The 27993-nt window shown below is 42.9% G+C and overlaps 2 protein-coding genes across 5 annotated transcripts; one reads left to right on the forward strand and one right to left on the reverse strand.

Annotated features, from left to right (window-relative positions):
- The first annotated feature begins 1 nt into the window (after position 1).
- gpr61 (G protein-coupled receptor 61) lies at positions 2-27916 on the forward strand. Of its 4 annotated transcripts, XM_053849764.1 has the most exons (12): positions 2-124; positions 866-937; positions 1894-2179; positions 2437-2660; positions 2744-2823; positions 2899-3071; positions 3305-3437; positions 18670-18735; positions 19878-19934; positions 20000-20057; positions 22554-22809; positions 24418-27916. In XM_053849764.1, exon 12 carries the CDS (start codon positions 24598-24600, stop codon positions 26002-26004), a length of 1407 nt encoding a protein of 468 aa, XP_053705739.1. In that variant the 5' UTR covers positions 2-124; positions 866-937; positions 1894-2179; positions 2437-2660; positions 2744-2823; positions 2899-3071; positions 3305-3437; positions 18670-18735; positions 19878-19934; positions 20000-20057; positions 22554-22809; positions 24418-24597; the 3' UTR covers positions 26005-27916. The 4 variants fall into 4 exon arrangements, with proteins under 4 accessions (XP_053705739.1, XP_053705737.1, XP_053705738.1 ...); XM_053849762.1 differs by lacking the exons at positions 18670-18735; positions 19878-19934; positions 20000-20057; positions 22554-22809; positions 24418-27916 and adding exons at positions 3581-3702; positions 3778-6624; XM_053849763.1 differs by lacking the exons at positions 18670-18735; positions 19878-19934; positions 20000-20057; positions 22554-22809; positions 24418-27916 and adding exons at positions 3581-3702; positions 3778-6624 and having other exon boundaries at positions 2902-3071.
- Positions 5178-19367, reverse strand: amigo1 (adhesion molecule with Ig-like domain 1). The gene is made up of 3 exons (XM_053849766.1): positions 19276-19367; positions 11607-11709; positions 5178-10852 (listed from the first exon to the last, which is right to left on the reverse strand). Exon 3 carries the CDS (start codon positions 10787-10789, stop codon positions 9227-9229), a length of 1563 nt encoding a protein of 520 aa, XP_053705741.1. The 5' UTR covers positions 10790-10852; positions 11607-11709; positions 19276-19367; the 3' UTR covers positions 5178-9226.
- Positions 27917-27993: the final 77 nt, after the last annotated feature.

Here is a 27993-nt window from a genome sequence, read left to right on the forward strand (position 1 = left end):
TCTCCTCGTGGGCGCGCATAAGGAGCAATGGCCGCCGTGGAAAGCCGAAACCGTAATCTGGACGGTTTTGTCGGATTAAACTGGAGTTGTTGGATCGACAAAGCGAGTGAACTGTTTTCTGAAGGTAAGGTGTGTTCTTGACTTGGCATGCTGTGTTCAAAGTGGCTATAATTTATTGTTCTTGGTTTCATTTTTGACAAAAAAACACTCAATCAAGAGGGACCAAAACAAAAGATCTGCTGGGTCCTAGTGCTGTCTAACCTGTACACAAGTGGTTAAATGGCAATTATTATCCTGTCTACTTCCAGTTTTATCTTCCAGTACATGTATTAAAAAAATACATTTATACAGTCGCATCGTCTTTGGTAGACGTATATTTCTACCGTTAACCAGTCAACCAATGTCAACAACAACAACAACCAAGGAGTTGTTTAGCCTGCTACCCTCGCCGATGGTTCGCCATACTGTACGCTAAATAAAGTGCGCTTGATATAGTTTTTGTAGTTGAAAAATGGATCCAAGGCTTGTATCATTGTTGCCAACCGCGACGTGTATTTGCCTTGTAGCTGTCAAAATGTGTTTCTGTAACATCATAACCCTACAGTGGTTATTACCAACCACATTTGTCCGATGAAACCAGTTATTATGGGATGTATGTAATGTATTTACATGTGGAGAACCAAGGTTTTTGTGGCCCTGGCAATCACCATGAAAGAATTGAGGCTGTTCCTTAGAGAAACATGCCAGAACAAACAGATCTGACCCGGCCACCTTCCTCCGTTGCTCTCACATGATTCCTGTGGATGAAGTGGGCGATTGTAAGTGGCTACCTTTGACGCTAACTCTGTTTAACTTTTGTCTACAGCTGTGTTGAATCATCAAGATCTCAGCAAACATGATAAAACCTGCTGTGAAACCATGACTCTGCACAAAGAAGGTAAAAGCCTTATGTTTAATTCTTTGTTATGGCTGTTTATATGCTTTACACTGACATTTAGACTGCATTATTTTTCGTTTTTGGTACATATTTTATGATGAAATAGTTATTCATTATTAAGTCTAATACAGTGGTACCTCATTTCTCGACCACAATCTGTTCCAGGAGGCCGTCCGAGAAGCTATTTGTTCGAAATCTGAATCGATTTTTCCCATTACAATGAATGGAAAAAGATATAATGCGTTCCAAGCCTTAAAACAGGCTTTTGTAGGAGTGAATGTAGAGTGTCTGCTGCAGGTGCGCTGTTCGTCTATGTGTGTGGCCGCTGCATGTGGGAGGGGTTGCCGAGTGAGTGACGTCTCTCCAGAAGGGAAGAGGTGCCCGGTGCGTGTCCAGCTCTGAATGTGCGCTTCTGTGCAGTTTGGCTGTGACAAAGTCATAAACCAAGTAACGCTCTGTCCCAGACTCGCCTCATCCCTGTTCCAGCTCCAGCCCACAACAGGACATCAAACCCTGGCGTGAGCGCTCCAGCCTCGGAGGCGTGGAGATCGAGCACCTCCCCTGTGACACTGTACCACGGTCCAGTGCGGAGACAGGAAAGGTTTTACACCTCAATATGAAGAAAAAACAGTCAGTAAATGTAGCTAACGGGACACGTCTGCATACAGAGGCTGCGTTATACACAATAACAAAGCACATCATGGGTCAGCTGATCGGTCCGCGCATGTTATGTTTTTTCTGGCTTTTTTTCGGGGGCGTTCGAGTTCTGGATTTTCGTTCGAAATCCAAAGCAAAAAAATCTCGGAAGTTTTGTTCAAACTCCGATTTGTTTGAATTCCGGAACGTTTGAAAACCGGGGTACCACTGTAATATAACTCCTCCATCAAATACAGACTGATACATTACGGGGTGGCCTATTTAATATATTCTTTTTCTATGTTTTTTTCCCTGCACAGATATGCACATATTTGGTCAGTACCCGGCTCATGATGACTTCTATCTGGTGGTGTGCAGCCACTGTGGGCAGCTGGTGAAACCTCAGGCCTTTGAGCAGCACTGTGAGCGTCGGCATGGCCCGTTCCTGAAAACATGTGGTCAGTCGGGCACCTCTGCACCACAGAGACTTCGACCAGAGAGGTCCATGAATGTTTCATCTTCTCGGGAGAAGCTTAAAGCTGACCGAAGCATTGAGGTCAAAATTGACCATTTATCTGCGTCATCTCCTGTGCAGCACAGAAACAGGTATTATTTATCAAAGATTTGTCTAAAGTAATAGCAGAAATTTGACAAACTATATATTTGTTTTTTAGCTTATAATAGGGTTCCCTGATTGCTACATGTTGTAGGCTTCACTTGGTCACTTTACTCTTCATTTTTTTAAAGTTCTAGTAAAAGACAATGAATCAAAGAGAAACAAACATTAGTAACTGATAAAAGCCACTGAGGTCACTTGAAGAAAACCATCCTAATATAAAAACGATTTCCATTTCCTCCAACAGTTTACCTGCAGTGGAAATTCTTCCTCTGGGGGGCGCTGTGTCTCAACACCAGCCTGGCACTTCACCTCTTTCCACTGCTCCAGCCGTCTCCTCCTCGTCTTCATCCTCTAAATCTCAGGCTAGGAACCCTGAAGTACCGTTTTCTACAACCAGGGATCGAAGAAACTCTTCCAGTCCTCTCCTGGGATCTCAAAGCCACAGAAGAGTGTGCACAAATGACGATAGTACGCCAGAATTAAAAACCAAGCAGACCGTTTTTTATATACAATTAGCACCAGACTTAATAAATACTGCTTTTTCCTCACAGAGAAAGGGTGTGTTATGAACAAACTCTGCGGAGTGCGGGATAAGGATACAATGCTGACTGAAATGGACCTCCTCTGTAATGTATGTTGAATATTGCCGCCATGTTGTTACATATTGACTGTGTAGTATTTTGCTCTGATACCTCATTTATTACAGAAGAAATTCTCATCAAGAAGTAATGACCCTGATCCACTTGCATCTGTGGAGAAGTCGGGGTCACCAGGTCGAAATCTAGAGCATCCTAAAGAGAAGGTGAAGCAATTTGAGCGCGCAGAGGAAAAAAAATTGGCCAAAAAAATCAACTTCACCAGCAGCTGCCTCAAGATCAGGTACTTCCTCTTTCCATCAGGTTCATTTCTGTGTATTGTAGTCAAAACAGCATCTGAAATCTTAAAAAAAACTGTGACCACTTCTTTAAATGTGTTATTTTCTGAACTATACTTTATAGCCTCGTTGCCCTTGCTTGTGACTATTCTTCCTTGCCACTATTCTAGTGAAAAAAGTTGAAGTCGTTTTTCCCGTATAATTTTTATTCAATAAACTTTTGTATTTCCAAATTCAGGCCTCAATGTTCGGAGGAAGTTGAGGTTCAACTGCCATACCCTATTAATCTATCTGATGAAGAGAGTGAAGAAGACCAGCAGGAGGATGCTACGGAACTCGCCGCCTCATCCTGGCACCCCAAACCTCTTGGTGTGAGTCCTCATGTTAAAAAGGGGCAGCTTCATCCGTGTTTTTAATAGTAGTCTGTTCGTGAGCCATTCCTCATCTTAAAATTCAGTTTAAGGAAAGGGAATATTTGCACTTTGACTATAATGAATTTAATCTTCATGGACAGCTTTGCACTTTTGGATGTCGCACTCTGGGCTGCAGCATTTTCACTTTTGACCGACGCTTGCACCACCTGAGGTTTGCGCTCAGTGCCATGTTGGAAGCCCATGCCAGCACACATGTGTGGAAGTGGGTAACAACGCAGAAACTCAACTTCACAACTATATTTGGTGTATTTTCCTAAGGTGATCTTTATTTACTCAGGAAAATTCCTAAAGTGCCGTCGAATCTCCAGACGCATCATGTCAAACCTCCAGCTGTCCAGACGTGTGCTCGAGGTCCAGGTCTGAGTGCGGAGACTGTCCCTGTGGGTCAACAGGAAACCCAAAGTAGGCCTCAAAATCCTAAGCCATTGGTTTCTGATAATCTCAGAAACTTCAAGAGCGTTGGACGAACCAAAGCCATCGGGAAAGCTGCTAAACTCTCTCACACCAGTGGAGACAAATTCCAAAGATTAACCAGAGACCCTGTGCACCTTGAAAAACAGCAGTCACTACATGGATGGGTCAATGGAACCTTTTCACTGCAGGCATCGGACAAACACTTATCCGGAGTGGAGATAAAGACCTCAATGCCGGTCTTTTCTAACCAGCTGCCTCAGCTGAAAGAGAGACCACCAGGTGCTCAGCAGAGAAGTCAGTCCTATGATCACAGGACGATAGGGCAGAAGTGCAAAGGTAGGAGCAAACTGCAGACTCTCGGCAAGTGTCAACGTCTGTCCTCTCCTCAGTGTTGGGGAAAAGACCAGACTCCCTAAGGTCGCTGTTTGTTTTACAGAATATATCGGGACAGCTATGTCTGAATACATTCACTCCAACATTTATTTTACGAACAAATGAGAAAGTATCGTGGTATGCAAGAAAATTCTCAGAACTTGAACTAGAAACTTGAAAGTCATGTCTTAGATCAATAGCTGCTATTAGGCTGTTGTGTGCGTATGATGTATTTGTACATGAATATCAGGAATGAAGTCAAATCTGTGTTGTTGCAAAATGTCTATTTTTATACTCATCATTGTTTCAGGTAAATTAAAAGGAGTACTACCTCAAATCACTTAACACCGCTCGTGATTTTCCCTTGAAAAATTATGTTGCAAAGGGTATATGACATAATGTCACACACCTGAATTTAGCCATTTAATTTATGAAGGGTTAAGTTACCGAAAATGCTTTCCGATGTGCTGAATGTCGACTAAGAAAGAAGCAGTTGTGAGAGTGAAGCTTAACAATTCCAGTTTTCGCCACTAGATGATACTAAGCTTCAAGAAACAAATTGTACCAACCAAACTACAACGTTTAAATCGTTGCGCCTTGTATGTTGAATTACGTGTTCTTCTAAATCCATATTATGAATGACTTAAGATATGAAAAACAATGACCATAGAGAATATTAAAGCAAAGGGCTAACAGGCCTTAAATGCTTATCTAGCTTCCAGAGACGATCTAAAATCATTTTTCCTCTAAGATAACGTTGAAAGATTTTCTGAAGTGACAGGAGGAATGAAGAATGGTTGCACAACATGATTCTTTAATTCACTTAAATCTTTTATTAGGTCAAATAATATATATTTGTTATTTTGCACCCTTCAGTGCCGTGTCATCCAGCAGTTGGAGAACCATGCAAAACCATTCCTCCGTAGCTGCGAGACCGCTTCCATCTGAGCCGCTTTGAGAGGGCGTGATCAATAAACTGAGCTTTAATGGCGCCACTTTAGCGGAGCACTTAAACATGGGCTTTCTTTCTTTTTTGCCTTGACAACTTGAAGACGCTGCTGTACTTTCTATTTAAAGAATTAGGAATCATAAATAATAGAACAGGCAGAGACCACTTCTCTGGTTCTGTTATCTTATGAACGTCGGTGTTATAAACTGCCAGGATTTACTGAAGAAAAAACATAATTCATATTTGACCTTTAATACACGCCGATCACCGATTTTCTTCAAATTCACTATACTCTGCGTCTTTCAGAGACTGTTGGCCCTTTGTTTTTGTGGGCAAGCTTCCCCTTCTTGTTCAGCCTGTATGCCTCAATTTTGGCTGAAGAACCCAGCTATGTATACTGGTATACACATCTTATAATATGTGCACTTTTTGTGCAACATATATTCATACATTATACTTGAGCTCTCGCTGTATTTTTAGGTGAAATATGTTGCACTTTTAATTAAAAAAATAAAATAAAACCCAGCCCCTTTTGTAAAATAAACATTTATGTCAAGACAAGAATGTGAGAACAGTAGCACATTGGCAGACAAAATGATCAACATTACATTACATAAGAACACAGTTTACACAAGTAGAACAGAGCAGAACAATTTATCAATATCGAACACAGAAAAGTGAGTTTTAGTACATCAACACTCTCTGATAGCTAAATATATATATGTATATATATGTCCACAGGAAGGCAGGTTTGCTTGGAGAGATGTCCTCTGGTTGGGACTCAGGCGAGCCTCTGTTTTTACACTTTCTAATTCCATCTAAACAAAACTATATGATCTCACCTGCAGCAAATGATGTTGAATGCTGTTAGACAACGTGGTTAATTTAAGAGTCTTGTCTGATATTTGTGTTGCTGTTTCACCACCTGGTATTCCTATGCGAGAGAGTAGAATGATTCACACACACACACACACGCACCGACTCTCTGAGAAGTGTGACTTCCTCTTGTCGCCCACGCAGGAGACGATGCAAATATTCTTCTGATTAAACGTCAAAAAACCAGCTGCACCCTCAAGACAGCTGAATGTCTAGTGTCTGATCGTCTTCTGGAAGGGTTTGATGTTCTGGATCAGGTTGTTTAACTTTTTGTCTGTCTTTTTGTCAGACTAGTAAATCAGCTCATGTACTGGATAGCAATTTTCTTCGTGCTAAAAAATGACAGTGTATGATGATGGGAATTCAACGTGATAAAGGCACAAAGATGCTTCTAAGTGAGAGAACTTTGTTTTATAAGAATGCTTCCTCATTTGTCAAAGACATCTCTGGGAAATGGAACAGCCTCTGATATGCCTTTTGTAGTTTTGTATGCATTGAAAACAAAAAAAACAAAAACAAAAACAAACAAAAAAAAAAAAAAAATATATATATATATATATATATATAAAATATATATATATATATATATATATTGCCGCGTCTGGTCATAAACACTTCTACTTACTACAAAACTCCCAGCGGCAGGGTTACTTGTTATTTGTCGTTTGACACTTGGTAAAATACTGGAGGCAAAAAGTCCAGTGAACTAAATGGCTGGAAGGGTGGTTGCTCTTAAGTAAAAGGAGCCCCAGAGGTACACAAATCGAGCAAACAAATCCGTGAGCCAGAAGCCAGACAGAACAGCTTGGTGTCGCCGTGACTCATGATCACTCTGATTTGCTGAAAGACAAAGGTATGGAAATAGCAGAGACGCGGCATCCATCAGAGGATACATTTAGCATCCCGAGGAGCAGTTTAATGGATCACCCCACCTCAGTGCATCTGCATGTGCGTGTGTGATCATTTCAATAGACCATTTAGACCTTCAGAGGCTGGCGCTCTCTTGGGTTTCAGGTTTGTTTGTCTTGTTGCATTCATCAGCTTCATTCTCATAAATATTTATTCTAAACTTCATCGTCTGGAAGGGAAATCATTACATATTTTTTCGATATTCTTTGTTATTATTTCTCTACACACTTGTTAGTAAACAGTGGAATTTGATGAGTTTTCACATCAGAAAGTTTGAAAGTAGGCTGATCAAAAAATGATTCAGATTTCTGTTGAAAGTAAACTTCATTGTGAAGCATGTTAATTCTTGTTAATTTTATACATTTTTCAAACTATCAAAGACGTCAGGTTACTGAGGGCTGTTCCATTTCACACATTATACTCGTATATCTACTGTTCTATAAACTCACATTCTACTTGCTTAACCTTTTACTTAATTTGTCAAAGCTAGTATTCACTATTTTTCATCCAGAAATGTATTTGTGAGTGAAATACATACAATACAATTTAAGAGTAAGAAACAATTGAAGGAGCTTTTGGAAAATACCACAACAAAGTTGTTGGTAATATCAGCCTCAATAATCCAGTTTGTCCTAAGTGTGGTTACTTAGTTTAGAAGTGTTTGTATAATTTTAAGGTACGAATATAAGCTAACTGATGATCAATACATAAGATAATACAGGCTGTTTTTGGGGCTTAAAACCACAGCCTTCTTTGGTGGTTCTTCATATATTTTTTCTCACAGAGCTCCTTCAAACACTTCTTAAGAAGCCAGCAGAGATTATACACAAGATGCCAACTAAGCATCATAGCATGTTTAGCGCACATATAGCGCTATTGAAGCTAAATGCAGTGCGAGCCTGTGCGTAATGTATAACATGCTAATGAGTGGATATGTTGGGAGCATCCATCATGCACTAGTTGGATCATTCAAAGGTTGATTGAGGAATATGTAGAAGTTTTTAATTCATTCTGGGTCAGTAAACTGTGACACACACAATTTGTGGACTATTGCTGCAGTGAATAAAGAATCCTATGTGAATATGTTTCCCTCATACATAGCAGCTCTAACACGTGCTACAACTTGGTAAAGAGAGTTGGAAAAACAGCGTTGGTGTGTTCGTCCGCTGACACAAACCAGCGGGAAGGAAACTGCTACCTGACCGTTTACAGAGGGAGACAAACTGTTGACCATCAGTCAAAACAAACATCGACACTGCCATCTTGGTTTCAAGGCTTCACCTGGCTTGATGTGGAAAGGTTTTCTTCACTGACCGGCGACAGTTCTCGGGCCTGACACAACTGTTTACATTCGCCTGTGATACAGTGCTTCGACAGGGAAATGCTCTGATATTGCTATGCGTGAAGATAAATCACCACTGCAGGAAACTGTTAGCTTGTGCTGTTTCTCTCCTCAGAGTCGACGTTAGTCCACCTTATCTGCATCCATGTGACAAAATGACACGGATCCCCTTCTGCTCCACTGCCAACACAGACTCAGGTTAAGCGCTGACCCTTAACTGAACCCCAAGATACCTAATTATTCATCAGTAGCAAGCCATTTCAGCAATGCAGTGTCATTATACGTTCATTACCAACGTCTCCCTATAGACACCTCACAAAAAAGTGTACAGTTTAAAGAACACTGGTTTTTACACACATAATAATAAAAGAATTCGGGGAAATAAAATGATGGCTTTGCTTGTTTTTAGAACCTGATATATTTGGATTTAAATCAGCAAACCATTGTCAGCAGGGTGAGTCACAGACCACTACTTTTCTTGTGATTCGCATTACTTGATCGGAAAAATGAGTTTAGTGCGCTAATATTTTGAAGGTAGGGATGATCTACTCTCCTATATTTCATGTCAATACATCACTATTTTAGGTTCCTACATTAACCGATCACTTCCTGAGCGATGACAAACGATATCCTGTGACTCCCTTGCGACTCCTGCCCTGAACGCTGCCGTTCCTTCACAGTATAAATAATAAGTGCTACACATTTAAATGCTGGAATAGTCCTGCTTATGCTCTTTTTTTCTCAACAAGACACTAAAAAGTTTTCCCTTTAAGATCCTTATGAGGCCAGCAACTACAGTTTGTCCCATACTGGCGGGTTAGTTTACCTAAAACATGGCTCACGCGATCCAGAGTCAGGCTGGTCTCAGACCATCATGGGTGTGTCTGAAAAGACCGAGCTGATAGACTCTGCTACTGACTTCTTCCTCTTCCCCTTCATTAGAGAACCTCCCTCAGCGTCTCCCTCCTCTTCCTCCTCGTCATCCTCATCACCGTTTGGGTTCAGTTTACCATTCTGTCCCTGCGATTCCTTGGAGTCTATAAAAGCCACGTGCCTGTTCAGCTCAGCCTTGAGAGCCGGGTCCACGTGAGTGGGTGTCACACTGAGCATGGACGAGTGGATGCTGTCCTCTCCACGAGCCTTACCCTTGCTTGGGCAGCAGAAGCAGCGACACGGCGTCAGGTAGAGGTACATCAGAACCAAGACCACACTGGCCAGGCAGCCCACCAAAGTGGTGTAAGCTGTGTTTAGAGTCTCCCCGCTGCCATGAATGGTGAAGTTGTGGACCTTCAGAATGACATAGATGGTCTCATTGAAAGTATCACTCATTGCTGTGCAAGTGTAGGTCCCAGAGTCCTCAGCCTTTGTCTGACTTATCTGCAAGCTTCCATCCAGAAGGACTTTTGCAGTCTGATTGCTTTGAGGAACCACAGGAACGTTACCAGGCAGCGCCCAAGCCTTGACAACATCTCTGTGTTTGGTGTCGCATTTGAGGTTTGTCGTCTGCTCCAGGTACGCCTCCACTTCTGCCTCCTTGAAGGTGCTGCAGTTCATGCTGTCCCCACTTAACTCAAAAACTCCCACCTGGAGTTTTTGCGGACCGGGCAGAACACAGGTGAAGTCGTCTCGAAAGTCCATGGCTGAGTTGAGCTTTCGGAGGTACCAGTGGGCCAGCAGCGTGTAGAGGTCACAGCGACACAGCAGGGGGTTGTTATGAAGGTACAGTCCGTTCCTTATATAGGCAGGTAGAACCTGAAGCTCATCCAGGGGCAACGTTTTGATTTTGTTGGAGGAAACGTCCAGAAGAGTCAGCTTGTCCAGGCGAGATTTGTCCTTGACCAGCTCCACTGGGAATCTTGAGATTTGATTCTGGCTTAGGTACAACTTTTGAAGGTTGGCCATGCCGATGAAGGCTGAGTGATCGATCTTGGTGATCTGGTTGTTGTACAGCAACAGGACCTCTAGGTTGACCAGCTGCTCAAAGATGAACTCCTCCAGCTCCTGCAAGCTATTGGACGACAGATCCAGGAACCGCAACTGCTTCACATAGATGAACGCCTCCGAGGATAAAAAGTGGAGGCCATTGTGGCTGAGCAGGAGGTTATGGAGTTTCGGCAGTCGTACTGGAGTCCACTCTGAGCGCAGTCGCCCTATCTCGTTGTAGCTGAGATCCAGCACTGTGGTGTAGAGCGGAATCTCTGTGGGGACCGTGGTCAGATTCATCTTGGAGCAGCTCACAATGTTGGAGGCGCAGATGCAGTTCTTGTGGCAGTCGACGACGGTCGTCCCTGAACTTCCCGGCAGCCAGAGAACAGTCATGAAGAAGGTGAAGCTGAAGGCCCACCTGGACCAGCTCCTGTGAGGTAATGGCTCCAACAGGTTGTGTCCTGTTGTGTGGGAAGGTTGCAACATGGTGTCGGCTGGCATGAGTCGGAGAGTTGTACTATGATGTCATTGTCAGGAGGAGCATTTGAGGAGTCGGGATCATCGCTGGCAGAGAGAAGGAGAAAAGGAGAGTCATCATTTAACAGCAGAGAAAAAAAGCAGTGACCTGTGTTGCAGTTTATATCAAAAATATGCACATTTACTCCCATCAAAAAGATGTAAATACATGACAGATGATAGATATAAAGTGACTAATTTAAACTAGTAAATCCACCACCTCTATTTACAGACAACAACACATTAACATTCTTCTGTCTTTATTATTTGCTTGATAATGTGCCTCTACATAAAGAAGAATAAACACCGCATCTATCACTGTTAGCAGTAAACAGTTGTGAGAGCTAATTTCAGTGAGAAGAATCACTCCTGACATCCAAGAGCCACAAATGGACATGCCCCCCATCCCTGTTTTCGATGTCATGTCTTCTTTCCAGAGCTTCTCACACACACTCAGACGCCAGAACAAACTTTACACTGCTGCTGTGCACAATGTTCCTCTTCCCTTTGAACCCAAACGCACACATGCAAACCCATGTGCATTCACACTCCAAGAAGAATTGATTTTCTTCCTCTGCACATTTCCCTCGCTCCCTTCTGTAGCCATAATGACGCATGAGCACCGACTTGGAATAGAAATATACATCAGACGCTTCCACGAATAAAATAGCGTCATGTTGTTGTGTTGTAATCGGAAATGTCCTTGTGTTGCGCTGTTTGGAAGCGCTGCCCCGCTCAGCCTGGAGACAGCTGGAGATGAAAAGATGGAGAAACGGACAGAGGCAGAGAAACGCCGTCTTACCTGTAGCAGACATGCGGTGAAGCTGAGTGTCATGAAAAGGCAGCTCCCGGTGCGTTCACGGTCCTGCTGCATGCAGATATCCACCGAGTGAGTGAGTCTGAAGCTGGAGAGAGAGAGCGAGAGGAGGAGGAGGAGGAGGTGGAGAGATGCTCGTCAAAATAATCCACGTTGCCTCCAGTACCATCGGAAATATTGCAAAATAAATAAACGACGGCAGCATAACGACATGCTTCACTGATCGGAGAAATGGTGATCGCGTTGCATTTGTGACGGCAGGGAATTGATGGTGAGGGAGCGAACTTCCGCAGTCAGAGGCTGCAGAGAAACATGACACCACAAAGACATCCAGCAGAACCATCTCAGAACCGTCCCATCATCACGACGCTAACTCGATCCACTGTTCTGGAATCAAATCTCTAGTGATCACAGAGCAAAACAATACAGTCGGAAGTGATGTTTTAGCAAATGACTTCCCCCAAACAGTGGTTAATTTCTTCCACAGAATCATTATTTTGTCATCTTAACGCCCTCTTCTTAGAAAAGACAAAACAAATATAGCCACACTTCTTCCTATTAAAAGCTGCTATTTTACTATGTAGAAAATGTAAAGTCAATGTTTTTTTCTCTTTAAATTGATGTTCTATTTCTTTTCAGTTTTTATGTAAATAGTATTATAAGTATTATTTAAATTATTTATTATATTTTAATGACAGAAAAAAACGTCTATTAATAACCACAATAAATATATTAATAATCACTATATATATAATAATTATTGCCATAATTTTCCTAATTTGAACAGTGCTTAATGATGAACTGAGGCGGCACTTTAAAATAACATAACATTTTAATTAAATATTTTATTCGTGAATCATCAAAATGAAGTGCACAAGAGCTAAAACATCAGAGTGGAAGTGCCCTCTTTTCTGAAATAATAACATTAAAGGCCCATCCCTAGTTTTTGATTCCAAGTCAAAATGCTATATTTTTCATCACGTTACAGTCATTCGTTTATCTGTGCGAATCCAGAGAGAGGTTTTATTGGACAATTGTTCACCACCTTTTTCGTGAGTGGGCTGAATTATTATTTTTTTGGCTGATTATTTCAGTGTGATACTTCATTCATATCTCCACAGCCACTATGATTCAAGTCCACTTGCAGTCATACATCAGAATTCATTTCAATGAACATAACATGTCGCTCTTTGTTTGTCGCAAAATGTTAATAATGAATAATTGTGATTTAACCTTGGTCTACTTCAGGACCTTGGACAGCTCCTGTACTAACGTGTGGAGCTGTGTTGGTTTCTATGTAAGCCTTCACACCGCATCTGAATAGGTGTGTTTATCAGCTCGTGGGGAAAACCGTCTCTTTTTCTCATATAAACAAGAGAATCCGCCCACACGCAGCTATTTGAGATTTTTTTTTTCGAAGGTTCTCCTCAATTCACAGATCTGCAGCAGAGAGCCAAAGCTGTGAGAGAACTGAGCGGTCACTGAGCTGCTGCCGGCCAATTCTCCCGAGATTGGAAGCAGAAATAATATGTTTGCATTCGGGAAGGAGAGGTGAGGCCAGATCTGAAGAAATATCCTTATAGAGCCCCGGGGGAGATTTACAGTCACCCTACAGTCCAAGACAAAAGTGGACTAAAGAAGAGTGCAGACTTTCAAGCATTTATCTGCTCATTCCCAGGTGGGGTTGCAGCAACTACAGTTGAGCCTGGCCAAAGGTAAGGCTCACTTTTCACCGTGAACCCTAGTCATGGCTGAGGAAACAGGATCCTTCTGCCCAGCCAGAAAGAGGCCAGATGAAGAGGTCTTTCCCTTTTCTCCATTGTGAAAGATTCCTGAAGAAATTGATAAATGAAGGTGTGAACATGCACTGCGGATGAGTGTGAGACCTCAGTCTGACCAAAGATTTTGTGGTTCTCCTTCTTGTGAGATGGTGCTGAAAATGATTAATGCTGCGTTCGCGTTCCACGTACTTCCTGCTGTGATTGGGATAGCGTTGCCTGGCAACTGCCTGCGGCCTATCCTGGAGGGTTCTGGCAAATCTGAAGTAGCCTTGCCGTCTCTCCTCCTCCCCTTGTTACCTGCTCACGTGATTTCTGTTCCCATGAAGATGGGCATCATTGAGATGCACATCAAGCTGGTTACTTCAGATTCGGATTAGTATCTGACGAAACCACGACCAGTTGATCAATAATTCATCTGTCAGCATTGTTAAGTAATGCTGGCTCGTGTGCCGAGCACTTTAGGAGCCGCTGGGCTCATGTTTCACCCTCTAAAGTCTGGGATCAATCATCCGCTATAATCTGGACATATCACCCTGTTGTTTAGACAGAGCACAGCTTTTTGTGCTCCACCTGCTTCTCTGCTGTCAGAGTAAACACGCGTCTCCGACCAGACGGGTTTGCACAACACAATTACACACAATCAGATGCTGCAGCTGCAACAAGAGAACCATTATTCCATTTGTCTAGTCATTATCGGGTGATGTCAAGTCAGATTTGCAGACAAATCCCGAAAAAAGAGTTCGAACTGGATCATTTATTATAAAGCCACATGGAAATTTGGGACTGTCGCTGCAACAATCGACGCCTGAAGGAAGGACGCCTGATGTTTTTTCAGTCACAAAAATTCACAACAGTAATCTTATTATTGTCATAGTCCACAGAAAGATGAGTGTACTGATGAATTAAATAATCTAAAAACTGCATTAAATACATTTTCTAATGCCTTTATTGAAGGAGCTAATGGGTTGCATGGCAAAGTCAAAGGTGAGTCACTCCTGAATAAATCAGATGAGTGGTCTCAGAACAGCTGCTGGTAACTAAGAAAGGATTGCCTCTCCAGTTTCCCTCTTGTGGCGTCTTGACACAAATCTAATACCTGCTGATGCAACATGAGCAGAGGTCCAATAGTCCCAGAGAGATGAATAGTATCTACCTTCTTTGCTTGTCTTCATAATCATGAGAGCGTCAATTTTGAATGTGACCAGAGGCGCAAGACAAGGTTCATTGAACAATTAAGAAGCCCACACGGGTGAGCACATGCTTCAATGAAGCCGTGTGTGATCCTTGTACTTTTTGTTCTCCTATTGCTTAGCAACAAGGATTAAGCTTCCATGGTGTCGACCACTTCTCTAAATCATGGAGGACGGGCTTCAGGTGTCGGTGCTGCAACAGTCAGGAGAGAGGCAGTTGAGTCTGTTTGTCATAACTGGCCAAGATGCTGGTGCTGCCAGAGATGATCCTCACTGAGAGCATGTAATGTGGTTTGATGTGAATGCAAACAATGCAGAGCGTTAAATCCAATCCTTGCTGAAGGCAGCTGATTTCATTTTGTCTGTTCCTGACGGGGGCAGATGATTTCATTTTAATTAAGCGTCGGAGACAAGTGGAGCCTTTAAACAAGCAGAAATCATGCGCATCGAAACAATTAAGGCGAGAAACCAGAAGATTGAATTGAGTTATTGTTGTTATATTGTTGTATTGTTGTCTACTTTTCTGTGCGTTTGAGGATGGATAGCGTTTCAATTGCAATTTTGTCCGGTTCATTCTGCGATGTAGAACCTGAGTGGAAGCCTAGAAATGAAAAAAAAATAGGGATGGGATTCGATTAAAAAAAATTAATCTAGTTAATTAGAGAGTTTGCGATTAATTAATCTCAATTAATCGCAGCTCAATGGTATAAGAATATTTGCCACAACAGACCACATTTTTCAATGTGAATGAATTTGGTATATTACTAAATCAAATGATGGACCCACACATACATTTAAATAACAAAATGTTATTTTGCATCAGTTTGACAATAAATCATGATGGTGGCTATATTCAAGTTCTGATATCACCTAAAAGCTCTTTTAATGTCTTGAAAATATTTGTATAAGAATTTCAAGTACATTCAGAGTCGTGGAAACCCTGGCCATTGTGGAGTGAAAAATATCTGTTGTTCTTATCATCCTAGCTGCCACGTGTCTTGTGCATCAGTGTGATCAGTGGACCAGGAACTCCTGCACCTACAAAGGTTCCATGTTGTCTGGAGAGCAAACTATTAAATGATTATTATTATAAGAACCACACGCACAAACAGAATAAAGCACAAGGGGAAACTGAACAAAAAGACCACCTCAGAGAGTGTGAAGAACAGGTCGTTCGCCTTGCGAATACTGACGACAGAAGGAAGTTTTCTTCCCGAGAGTGAAGAAGATGCAGCAGTTACAGTCACAGGATGTGCGGGTCTGTCCATCCTGGATAATGACTGTCTACAACTCTCCCTTGTTATCTTTGCCAAGAGCCCATCGAGCCAGAGTAGGTGTTCAGCAGTCTGACCTACAGGGCGCTTTTATCAAGCACTTTCCCTCTCCGTCCGGTTCTCACGTCTGCACACAACGAGAGGCGCTCTCTTGCTTTCCATTTAGAGTGAAATGATTGCGATGCAGCATGGACAGAAAGTGTAGTTTCCACGCTGTAATGAGAGGAGTGAGCCTCCGTGCACAGATGGAAGACATTGTTCATGAGATAAGGATAAGTCTTTCTCACAGTGAGTCATTATCTTCCCTGCCCTGTGCTAAATATGGAAAAAGGCTACGTGATACAGGAAGTCATTTGATGGTTGGGAAGCCACATGGTAAAAAATTGTCGATCACAGTGGGAGCAGTTTCTGAAGAGACTCTGAAACTGGGAAGCTGGGAGGCGAGTCAGAGACAGGAGTCCAGTTACATCATGAGATCAAGACTTATGTATTCACCCAGTGAATAATGGAGCACGCAAAGGGGGTTCAAGTCTCGACTTGTTGGCTGGTGTGTGTTCTTGAAGGTTTGCCAGAAAAGCTTCACTTGATACATGTGAATTCATGATACCTCACTGAGGCAGTGACAGGTTTCAAACCCAAAACTCCTGGATCCACCTTGCGACTCACCCACATAATGAAGGGATCACTCACTCAGTGTACAGTTATTGAGTATCATCTGTGGTTCCACTGTTCTCACCATCGATCCGAGCATTCAGATGCAGGAGGGAATTGGTCCAAACAGTCTGTGGCAGCTGCACCAGACAGGCAGACAGATATGTCCAGCGCTGTGCTCATCTCTTGCTGCCATTGCAGTGGTTACATAATTGCTGCAGAAGCCCATGGCAGTATCATGAAGAAATGCATGAGTCAGTGACTTCGGTGCGCAGAGATTTATCTATAATTCAAGCATAAGTCCAGCTTCAGATCAACTCCCGGCGTCCCAACATGGCCAATAATGGAGAATTTTCATCTTGACTGCCATTGTGCAAACATCAATGACAGAGTGAGTGGAACAAAAAGTGTGTTGCTCATGTAATAATGACCATAATTAAGGCTGCCATCTGGTCCGTCCCAAGTGAGAAGAAGAATACACGCTGCGGTTATTATTACCATCTTCTCTCCTTTTCTCCATGTTCGTGTTTTCAGATACCAAAATTAAGTGGCAGAGTGGAGCTGATCTGTCTTTCTGGTCCAGCCTTGTGTCTCTCCTCCCAACTTCATGAACGATACCACTTCAGATGCATTTTGGCAGCTTTTATCAGGACATTTATCCAGTTTAATATTCACAACTATATAACAACTCCTCTTCTTGTTTGTTATTATTATTATTACATATAAGTGAGTACAACTTCAGTGAATAATATATAACTTTTGTTTCTCTTCGTGAAAATTACTGTGCAGTTCTGCAAGATATGTTGAACTTAGCTCTGCTCTGGCGATGTAGCCTTGCTTAACATATGCAAATTTTATTAGCATCCTTATCAAATATATTTCATGCAATGTTACTGGTTTTATTACGATGAACGGTTAGTTTGTTTTAAAGTGAATGGAGCCTTAAAATCAGTGATTGTCATGATAATGTATTCATTAGAGCTCACAAAGAGGATATCAATCGTACAAAGTACTAAGTACTACTGTAATAATAGGAACCACAGCAATATAACATTGATAATAAAAGCTCATGTACTACCCGTAAGCCAAGAGATACACTCCCATCGGTTCCTTGGAAACAGAAAATAGATGAAAGCTTATTGATCTGGACAAAGTGACTCATCCTGAGCCTCAACAATATTGTCTTTTGATTCCAGGTGGGATGGCCGATCTCGATATCTGTTATGAAACTCTGTCAACGTGTTATGATTCAATATACAGTAGTCGTATTATAATCGCCGATAAATAACTTCATAGTGGTATGGTTATGAGGGTTTTGGGGTCATTCTCAGATCTGTCGGCACAACTTTCTCATGACCTCACAACTTTTCATTTGTATACTGTTTTACTGTAGTGCTTGCATTCTAAATTTTTTTTTTTTTTTTTTTTTTTAAATAGTCGCAACTACTGTATCCATAAGTACATTTGCAGCTGAAATAAAGCAGATGCAAGAAGGAGAAGAGCACATTCTGTATCCTATAAGTGTAATAACCTCCTGCTTGGTGAAAGCCTTGAGGTGAGATTTAAAAGGCTGATCTTATCATGCTGTTGCCTCCATAAACCACAGCCTTCCATGTTCTAGTATGTGGTGAAAATAATGACATAGATGACATGAAGATGTCACGTGTACTTATACGTGTTCTAGGTGACGGTTGCCTGCCTCTGGTTTTGTCACCACATCTGCTTACAAAGCAAATGTGTTTTGAGAGTGGGAATCCTGGAACAAGTGCAGAGCTGAGAGAAACTGGAAAAGCTTTACTGCAGTTTCTCACTCTTCTGAAAGCTGACAGCTGATTTGCATTATTTACTGCCAAGCATCTGTCTGGATTTCACAGCATCCCCCTCTGTGCCCTCCTCCTGCCTGTAGGACTCAGCTCTTTCTGGTCTAATGAGGACAGTAACCATGGGACAGCGGGGAAAGAAGAGAACCTTAACTCTTCCCATTCCCCATGAGATGGCACTCATGAGTGTATTCCTCTCCAAATGCATTTATTTTTTTTTTTTTTTTCACATTTTTTGGGGCAGTGATCACTCTTCCTGTTCCACAAAATGGAACACTGACACTTTTCCAGACTTGGGTTTACATATTGAATCTCTTCATTCCCTACTGCAGGTCTCAAAAGAAGAAGCTTCAATAGGATGAGAAGAAGACGCTGCAGTGGTCTGAGGGAGCGGTCAGGTGTGTCACAATGCACAAATGTATTTCACTTGACGCTTGCTTGTGCTCCCCCCAAAATGCAGTCTCAGCCACCAAAATAAACTTATCAGCACCAAAATCTGTCCATTACTGTGGTTTTGGAATAAACCATCAAAGGCTCAAAATAAACAGGATATAGATGAAATGAGAGGTCGTTATGATATTCTCCTCCACCTGCCGTTTAGGGTCATTGCTAGGAGTGGGAACGAGGAGTCAGCAGACATTAGCAACCTTCACGTTATTAATGTCCAAGATGCTGCTGAGCTCAGCATTCTAAGGTGACACAGGCAGTGACCAGAGCCATATAAGAGAATTAAAACCTGAATACATCACTGCTGTTAGCTGTGATGTATGATAGCGACCAACCGCACGCCGCCTCGACCTTGGTGCCTGCGCCGTTTATCAAATGATAGTTTGCTAAATGCTGTTCAGAAATGAGCGCTCAAAGAATGACTTGGTCCTCCCTTGATCATTTTAAAATCATTTAACAAAACAGTAACAGATGAATATTATCTGTCTCACCTTTGGTTTTCTCTCCTACGGTTTTAGTCGATTTGGGCCAGGTTCGGGCAGGACGTCTTTTCTCTCGAAGGTCGAGTCTTGACGCAGCCAGGAGCCTCGGGAGGGTGTTAGTGACTCAACCATGAAAGTTGTAGCTCACTGCAGCAGCGCTTTCGCCTCATCAGTGTGTGGAGCAGACACAAATGACCCGGGGCCTAATTTACCAGTGTGAGGTCAATGTCAAACAGAACTGTGGTGCAGATCTCCCACGTGAATAAAAATATAAAAAAAATCTAAAAATCATTTCTCTCAGGAGTCCATGAAATATGTATGATGGTGGCTAAGGAGTAAGTGATGTCAAATTACTCAGCGCTGATCAAGAACATAAAGTCACGGGGGAGTCACGAATCGCTCACAGAAAAAAAGTGTGAGATTTAAAAGAGTCATCGAGCATCTGTGGACTGACTTGCTGCTGTGTTTTTCCACTCAGTGAAGAGCCGAAGTGACAATGATCACAGACAGTAGTAATAGCGGCATACTTTACACTCGTGTCTGAAAAATAACGTTATTGTTTTGGGTTGTTCTGTAAACATTGTCATTCTTTGAATGTTTTTTTTCTGCAGGGAGACTGTGGTCTGGTCATTGCTGACTCACCAGAGAACAACCTGAAGCTAACACAGGTGAAAAAAATGTCTGTCTTTGTTTAGAGCTCCAGTCCAAACTGGTCCTATATCTGGATTGGCAGGTGGAAATGAAAAGTGCACGTGCGGTGAGTCAAGAGCTTCTCTTGGGGTCTGTCCGCGGTGAGATATGGCTTCCTGTGTCCATGATATTAACCTTACGACTTTTGCTTTTAACATGTTATGAGCACAGCAACTTCAATCCCATAATATCTTCCCCATAGCAGACCAGACTACTATTTTTGGGGTCAGACCTGTCTGACACACACGGTACCTCAGGCAGTAGCAAGCAATTTTTAAAAGTTCTCCGACTGGGAGCATCATGAGAATGACTTTTGTAGAATCGCCCCAAAACCAACCTAAGTGATGTGATGAGAATATTTAAATGTGACATTTGCACGAACAAGAATATACAAGTCTGCTCAGCGACTGTGACTCATAAGCAGCTTTTAATTCAAAATGTGCATTTCTATTCTTAAATATTAGAGCGCCTCCCACTGGCGGAGCTCAGAATGACTTTTGCGGCCACAAAATTGGATTCAAATGAACACACCTGTGATGATAAACATGATCAGAGGAAGACTTCCTGAAGAGGGTGCGATAGCGATCACACCCTCTTCAGCTTGCCACCATCCCTCTGACTGGAGGGATGGTGGCAAGCTGGGTTGCGAGGGTTGACTGGGTGACGGAGGAAGCCATTTTTGGATGGGGGTGCACGGGTTAAGATAGGAAGGCTGGAAAAGGGTGCCATGGCAACCATTGTATTTGCCTCCGTCTGTGATTGGTGCTGCTGGCATGTGCAAGTATCTGCTATTTCTGTCGTTATTCAACACCACAGACACGAGTGCAGTCACAGGACACACATTCGTACAAACGCACACACTCAGAAGACCAAATCCAAAGAGCAAGGCTGAAAAGCATTGACAAAGATGCTTTTATTCATCTTTGCATTGCCTCAATTTGCCAATGCTTATTTCAAAAAATGTCAAAGGATGCTATAAATAATCCTTTTTTATTTTTCAGTGCCTCTCACATCACAGAATAGCATCAGACCCTGAAACAAAGGAGACTGTTGTTGAGTCACCTTTGTACAGTAGAAAAAAAAATAATTGGATCAATAGATCATGGTGTGTTCAATTTACCTATTGATTTGTCAGTGTTGCTCATGGACAAAGCAGTGTTTGCGGTCTGAAGCACGAGGACTTGTACGTCTACTGATGAATGAATCCCTCAGGAAATGCGCTAAGGGAAGTGAGAGAGAAGCCACTGGAGTGTGAGACGCTCCATTCATTCTAATCCCCAGGGAGGAGGGCATGAGTTGAGAACAGGAAACCCCAAAATAAATCCTTAAAAACCAACTCCTCGCTGAAAAAAATATGAAAAATAATCATTGATTCCAATGCTCTGTGGTCATTGAAGACAGATGACATCAGCTTGAATTAAAAATAGATACACAGTTAATAATAGGGAATTTGTTGAACCACAGGTGCACTTTTATTTTACCTGGAACTTAATGTTGCTATGATATATTGTAGTGTAAGATAGATTTGTTTTTGTTTTCTTAAATCAGATTGAGTCAGTTTGAGAACAGAACAGGAAAAAATTACTCTTTCACCGTTTCCTTCACCGTCTAAGCGTCTCCATCAAAGATGAGCTCTGTCATCAGAGACTCAGAGTGGAGCTCATGTTTTCTGATCATCACGCAGTGGGAGACCACGGGGGAAATGTGAGGACATCTTGTTTGGGGTTATCACCTGTCAACATATGTGTCACTACGCACCAGTCCATCTCTGACCTGTGTTCTTCGTGTGACCTGGCAATATTTGGAGCACCAGCTCAGGTTATTTGTCTGCTGCTACATGTCAGAAAACTATTTTGAGTGTGTCGACGCCATCTTGGTGTTTATGACAATCTCAGCTCATTAACTTTAACCACCTGGATTCTTCTCCTCTCTGGGAATCAATAATCCGATCTTGTGAGAGAGATTTTGTCGGATTGAGCCGTCATGGAAAAGAGCATTATAAGACAGCGGGAACAGAAATTCTGAGTGAGGGTCTCCCCTCACACTTGCCAGAGCAGAACAGAGTCTGATGGGTTTTTTTTTTTTATCATAGCAGATTTGATTTTCTAATGTTTTTTGTTCATTGTAATATTCTTTTTTTTTCCCATGATGCTTTCTTGCCCACAATATATAATAATATTTTTTATGAGGCAGAGGTCACTGCAGAATTTTCCCCTTACAAACATGGCGACCCATTGTTATTAAGATGGAATTCTGCTAGAAACTGGATGTTAGAATATGTATTGAATTGAGAGTAAATGAATTGCCGTGCTTTGTTAAAAGGGCATGACCTGGAATGAGATTGATTCATGCTGGAACAAGAATCTATTTGCAGCTGAGAGTTGTAGGCTCTAGGACCCAGTGCAGATCAGGGATGCTGCCTGCCCACCCGCTGCCTGGATGATGTGCACGTCTCTGCAGTTGCTCTGAACGCACGCTGGAGTCTGGACATGTGTGGATGACACTGTGGGTTTGGTGTCCAGCATCACATGCTGGGAGACAAGCAGCCCACCTGTCCCCTTTTTTCTGTCATCCATTTCTCCATCCCTCCTTCCCAGACCAAGCCGAGAACATGAAGGTGTGAGAGGATGAAGAGGAGGCGGTCAGCTTCTGATGGGTGGGAGGTGATGACGAGATGATGAAAGGGGCCAGGTGAGGAGGAGACACCCGAGCGTGCCTTCTTTCTCTGTGACGTAGAGTGTGTATGCATGTGTGTGTGTATGTGTGTGTGTGTGAGGGAGAGAGAAACAGGACGGCGTTTCCTTCAGCTGACAGTGAATCTGCACAGGAGTGAGGGGTCGTCTCCACTCGGAGGTATGTGACTTATCACCATTCATCTGCCTTATAAACATGGGGGGGTTGCTGCTTTTTCGGAAGCTGCAGGTTGCCTGGACGCTGATGGACAATGGGGAGTTATGATATGTAAAAATAACACTATGTTCTCAGAGTCTGGAAATTGCTTTGTAATGAGCTGCACTGGTGTCATGTGCATATATACGCAAGTAATATTCTACTACAGCCAGTAACTCTACATTCGCACGTTTCTTTTAAGTCAGTTAACCTCCCGTCTCCTTCTATATTTGGGTTTAAATTCAAAAACTGCAGTTATTCTTCATTTGGTGGTGCCGTTGAAAGTGTCTACAATGGTTGAACATTTAGAAACATGCGAGCTGGCTGACACTAAAAATGGTTGCTCAGCATGCCGACTGTTTACTCTGGTGTATCTTTAGTTTTGGGTTGTCTTAGTTCTCATCTATTTATATTGAAGTGTCGTATTTTGCTGCTCTGCTTTAAAACACCGACTTATGAAGAATGCTGTGTTTCTGGTTTAGTTCTGCTCTCTTTAAGGATCAACAGTCAATTTAAATATCATTCGTGATGTATGGGACATTATTATATTGCTACAGGAAAACAAAAAACTCAGTTTAGAACCATGGATACAAAATGTGTATCACTGAAATATGTTTTTAGAATGTTGTGTGATATGATGGGTAGTATACACACATCATAAAGGACCAAAAGAAGTGAGACCTGATGCTGGAAGCTGTTGTTATATTTCTGTTACAGTGGTTTGCACTCCGTGCACATCTTAATATCACAGATCAGCGCTACACACCCTCAAGTCATGCACAGTTTTAACCCTTAGTTTTTTTATTCAAAAAAGTTCAACACTCATGATCTGCAAAATAAAAACAGATTAAAGAGTGAATAAATGCAAATTTAAAAGGGAGAATAGTTGTCATCTCAGGATCTGAAAAATGAAATGGGTTAAGATGCCAATATGATAATCAGATCTTTATGGAAAATGAAGTGTAACATTTTGATTATATAGATTTGATTGTCAGATGAAACTTGATCCTGTGTTTCTATTTTGCATTAGACTAACTTCCGAGTTTGTTATGTGAGTAAAAAGCTTTTCGACATTCTTCAAAACAAGACCTAATTCAAGTGAAAGGATTGCTGCTCCCTGTTTCCAAAACTGTCCTGGTTTATTAGTTATTTAAGTGGGCTGAAGGTCACCCTGACCTTTTGACCTATTAAACAAAGGCTCCCCGACCTAAATCTAGGCCTGTCACTGGTTTATTATGGTGTCGTATATGTGGGCAGGAAAAGAACAGACAGCGGGCAGGTGAGTGTCACGCTTGTGAAATGGAAAACTTGCACATGCAGGCATGTAACATATGGAAATGTACCAAAAACTCACCGCTTGCTCTTCAACTTTGAGCGGGTCTCGAGCCTGCTGGAGGCAGTAGAACCTTGATATCTGGTCATTTACCAAGTGAAGCCATTGTTGTTTTAGTTTTTAAAGATAGTTTTGTTTTTGTACATATAATCTTATCTCTTCATCTCTGGCTCATTTTCAGAAGAATTTTTCAGTCTTCTATCCTTTTCAGCTCTGAACCTGTCTTCCTCTTTCTTCAGGTATGTTTATATTTGGAGACCTGGGTCAAGAAAAGAAGGGACCTGGCGCCTGGATTCTTTGACAGCATCAGACCCTGCTCATGAAGCTGTGACTGCCTGAACTTCCCTTTAACGACGGGGGAGAATGGGTGATGGTTTGGTGAAGTTCTGCAGACTCTCTCCTCCTTCTCCCATCATCTCATGGAGCTCCTTGCTACAGCGACCCCCTCCTGGAACACTTCTGCCCCCTCACTGGTATCACTGCTACCAAATGCTTCTAATGAGACCCAACATGCTACCACGAGCCTCTGGAGCCGAGTGGACCTGAACCAGACGCTAGGTCTGTGCGTGATGGTCGTCATGGACGTGCTGGCGCTGGTGGGAAACCTCGCTGTGATGATTGTTATCACAAAAACACCGCAGCTGCGCAAGTTCGCCTTCGTGTTCCACCTCTGCCTGGTGGATCTGCTGGCAGCACTGGTTCTGATGCCGCTGGGGATGGTGTCAGATCGGTTGGTGTCCGATGAGGTGCTGTGCAGGTGTTACTTGGGTCTGAGCGTGTGCCTGGTGAGCGCTGCCATACTCACCATATGTGCCATCAACGTGGAGCGCTACTATTACATCATCCACCCCATGCGTCACGAGGTGAAGATGACCGTCGGGGTGGTCGCGCTGGTCCTGGTGGGAGTCTGGATTAAAGCGGTGATCATGTCGCTGCTGCCGCTCTTCGGTTGGTTGTTCCAGAGTGATCCACGTCTGTGGACGTCGATTCTCAGTCCTGGCCAGAAACAGTGCTCCCTCCACTGGACCGGAGGCAGAACCACACGGCTTCTTTTCATGGTCTTTTTTACCTTCATCTACTTCCTGTGCCCCATGTTGATCATTCTGGTGGTCTACTGTAACATGTTCAAGGTGGCCCGGGTTGCTGCCATGCACCACGGCCCCCTTCCCACATGGATGGACACACCGAGACAGCGGTCTGAGTCCATCAGCAGTCACTCCACCATGGCGGCCAGTCTGGCAGGGACTGGTGCCCGGAGCACACCTCAGAGGAGCTTTGGTGGGGGCAAGGCAGCCGTAGTCCTGATCGCGGTAGGAGGTCAATTCCTCTGCTGTTGGCTGCCGTACTTTTCTTTTCACATCTACTCCGCTGCCATCGCCAGGTCGCCGGCCTCGCTGGCCCAGTTGGAGGACATGGTCACGTGGATTGGCTACTTCTGTTTCACCTCCAATCCATTCTTCTACGGCTTCCTGAACCGGCAGATCCGGGAAGAGCTGGGTCGATATCTGGCCTGCCTCTTTAAACAGGCCGGGCCGGGCGAGGGCGAACAGCTGCCGAGCCGCGAGGCCTCCATTGAGGAGAACTTTCTGCAGTTCCTCCAGGGCACTGGGTGCAATCTGGAGCCTTGCAACTCTGTCGGCAGAGGAAGTCAAAAGGAGGCAGAAACGGAGAGCCTTCAGGGGTCAGCTGTTCAACAAAACGAGCCAGCTGACGTCCTGATCCCCGGGCAAATCCTTGAAGAAACCTCAGAGTTCATCCAGCAACAGCAGCCGAACAATGAGCTTCATGTTTCTGAAAACTGCTGCAAGACACTTCCAGAGCTGTAACTGCCTTGCAGACCAACCACCAACTTCTGAACCCCATCTGCCTGAAGATTCATGACGCTTGTTGAGCGACAAAAGAGCTTTTCGAGCAAAAACATCAGTGAACTTGACTAGTTATGTAATTACAAATCTGACTGTGTCACCTCATTGACATCTTCCGCCAGGCTGGATTACACGCGTTAAGAGCCATGCAGTGATGTTTCCTGATCCAGATCAGCAGATGGACATTAGATGCCTACGGTGGAAATGACAGTTTAAAAAGTGGCAACTATCCTGTAAACACTTCGTTGTGCCAAAACCACCTTCAATGTTGGACCAATTTTACACCCATTCAAGATAGAAAATCCTATACTTGCTGTTGTTCATTCGGTTTTTTTTTTTCTTTGAGGAATGCAATTATGTTATCATTTTAGTTGAAGCAGAAAATTATTGAATTGTTTTCCCACAGACTCTGGATGCTGACACATTACAAGCCTCATTTTTGGAGATGATTGGAAGGGCCTTTGCAGATGATGCTGCATCTCCACAGCTTCAAAATAAGATAATATCTGAATGATGTTTGTCGTGATCAAACGTGAAAAAGAGTTATCTGGTGTCTTATCACACCGAAAAAAAATAGCATAGCATCAACTGTTTGGTTCATACAAATTTTAAATTTAACTACTGGGAGAGATGTGAGGCGTGTGTTAGACGCACCTCAAGGTGTTTTTAAGTCAGGTATTGCTGAGTCTTGCTGTAATGTAAACATCTGTTTAGATCCATTTGCAAAGTGGAACGGATGAGAAAATGACACCTACAGGAAATGATTGAAACACAACAATCTGGAGTGAGAAAATTGACATTTTTTTGGCCCAGATCATTTCACAGCCGGTGCCGCTGCAGGTATTTATAGTCAACAGGCTGACACACCGCAGTATTTTTAACACTTTTTCTGAGAAGGTTATTATGATGTTTATCTGTTCTCTCCGTCTTGTGATTACCACCTCCTTGCTGAAATCATCCCACAGAGCCAGGCTCGTGATTTTACCCACCGACAGCCCAACATTGTGACGGGGGTTAATTGCAGGACATGTGCGAGAAACACCAACAGCGGTGCATTAACTGCTAAAATAAGGCTCAGACGGAGACTTTGGTGACCAGGACGTATTCCGCTGTTTACAGGTAAACAGCGTGGCAGCAGGCACACTAGTGTTTGCGCTTTAAACAGCCAGGCTTGTTGTGGCTACACAGCACGCAGGTGTGACACTGCTTACACACGGCAACTTTGACCTTTGGCCTCATTTTTGCAACAAAGCTGATACCTTCTCTGAACTCAGGTGGAACTGTTTGCACAAGTCACACCAGCCGTGACAAATGTCCCAAAGAAAAGGCACAAACATCGAATATTTCATGGTTTTTGTTACCTTTTTCATCTATTTTGGAGCGGGCGAGTGGGACAATCACATGACTCCAAACACAAGGAACACAGCGAAGGTGGGTGTTTTGCTGGGAGTCATACCAAAAGAGGTCCCTTTGTCAGGAAAGGAGGTTTGTTTTGATCATATTGTTTTCATTATAGCTGCACAAAACAAAAGCACTGCCACATTATCTGCCATGAATCAAAATTCTGAGTCATTTCTCCATCAGACTTTGGTTCGGTAAAACGTCGAGCTCAAGAGTCGGGCCTTGATTTGATACATTCTGGGAACCAACTTCCAATCAAGTGAATTTGCATTAATCAAATTTAGAAACCTTTTAGCTGCATTTCAGGTACGACGGTTGATGACACAGGAGGAAGAAGAAGCTGTTGTGAAGACCAACATTGTGTTTGTTTCATTGTGAACTGTCTGTATCTTGATTTTCACCTGGTATCTTTACAACCATGTTTCAGTTGTAAGTGTGATCTCTTCTACTGAATCGAATAAAGTTACGGCAAGAGGACAACCCCAGACTTGCGTGTGTGTGTAAAATAAAATGACTGTGTTAATGGTGCAAGCAACAGGAACACGCTGT

Source organism: Synchiropus splendidus, chromosome 18, assembly GCF_027744825.2.
Source record: "Synchiropus splendidus isolate RoL2022-P1 chromosome 18, RoL_Sspl_1.0, whole genome shotgun sequence".
Classification (NCBI taxonomy): domain Eukaryota; kingdom Metazoa; phylum Chordata; class Actinopteri; order Syngnathiformes; family Callionymidae; genus Synchiropus; species Synchiropus splendidus.

Excerpts from the sequence above, each read along its gene's own strand:
- gpr61 (XM_053849762.1), top strand. The coding sequence starts at position 28 with ATGGCCGCCGTGGAAAGCCGAAACCGTAATCTGGACGGTTTTGTCGGA. Across the intron at positions 2,824-2,898 it reads AAATGGACCTCCTCTGTAAT|AAGAAATTCTCATCAAGAAG; the intron begins GTATGTTGAATA and ends CATTTATTACAG. Across the intron at positions 3,438-3,580 it reads GGCACCCCAAACCTCTTGGT|CTTTGCACTTTTGGATGTCG; the intron begins GTGAGTCCTCAT and ends CTTCATGGACAG.
- amigo1 (XM_053849766.1), bottom strand. The coding sequence starts at position 10,789 with ATGCCAGCCGACACCATGTTGCAACCTTCCCACACAACAGGACACAAC.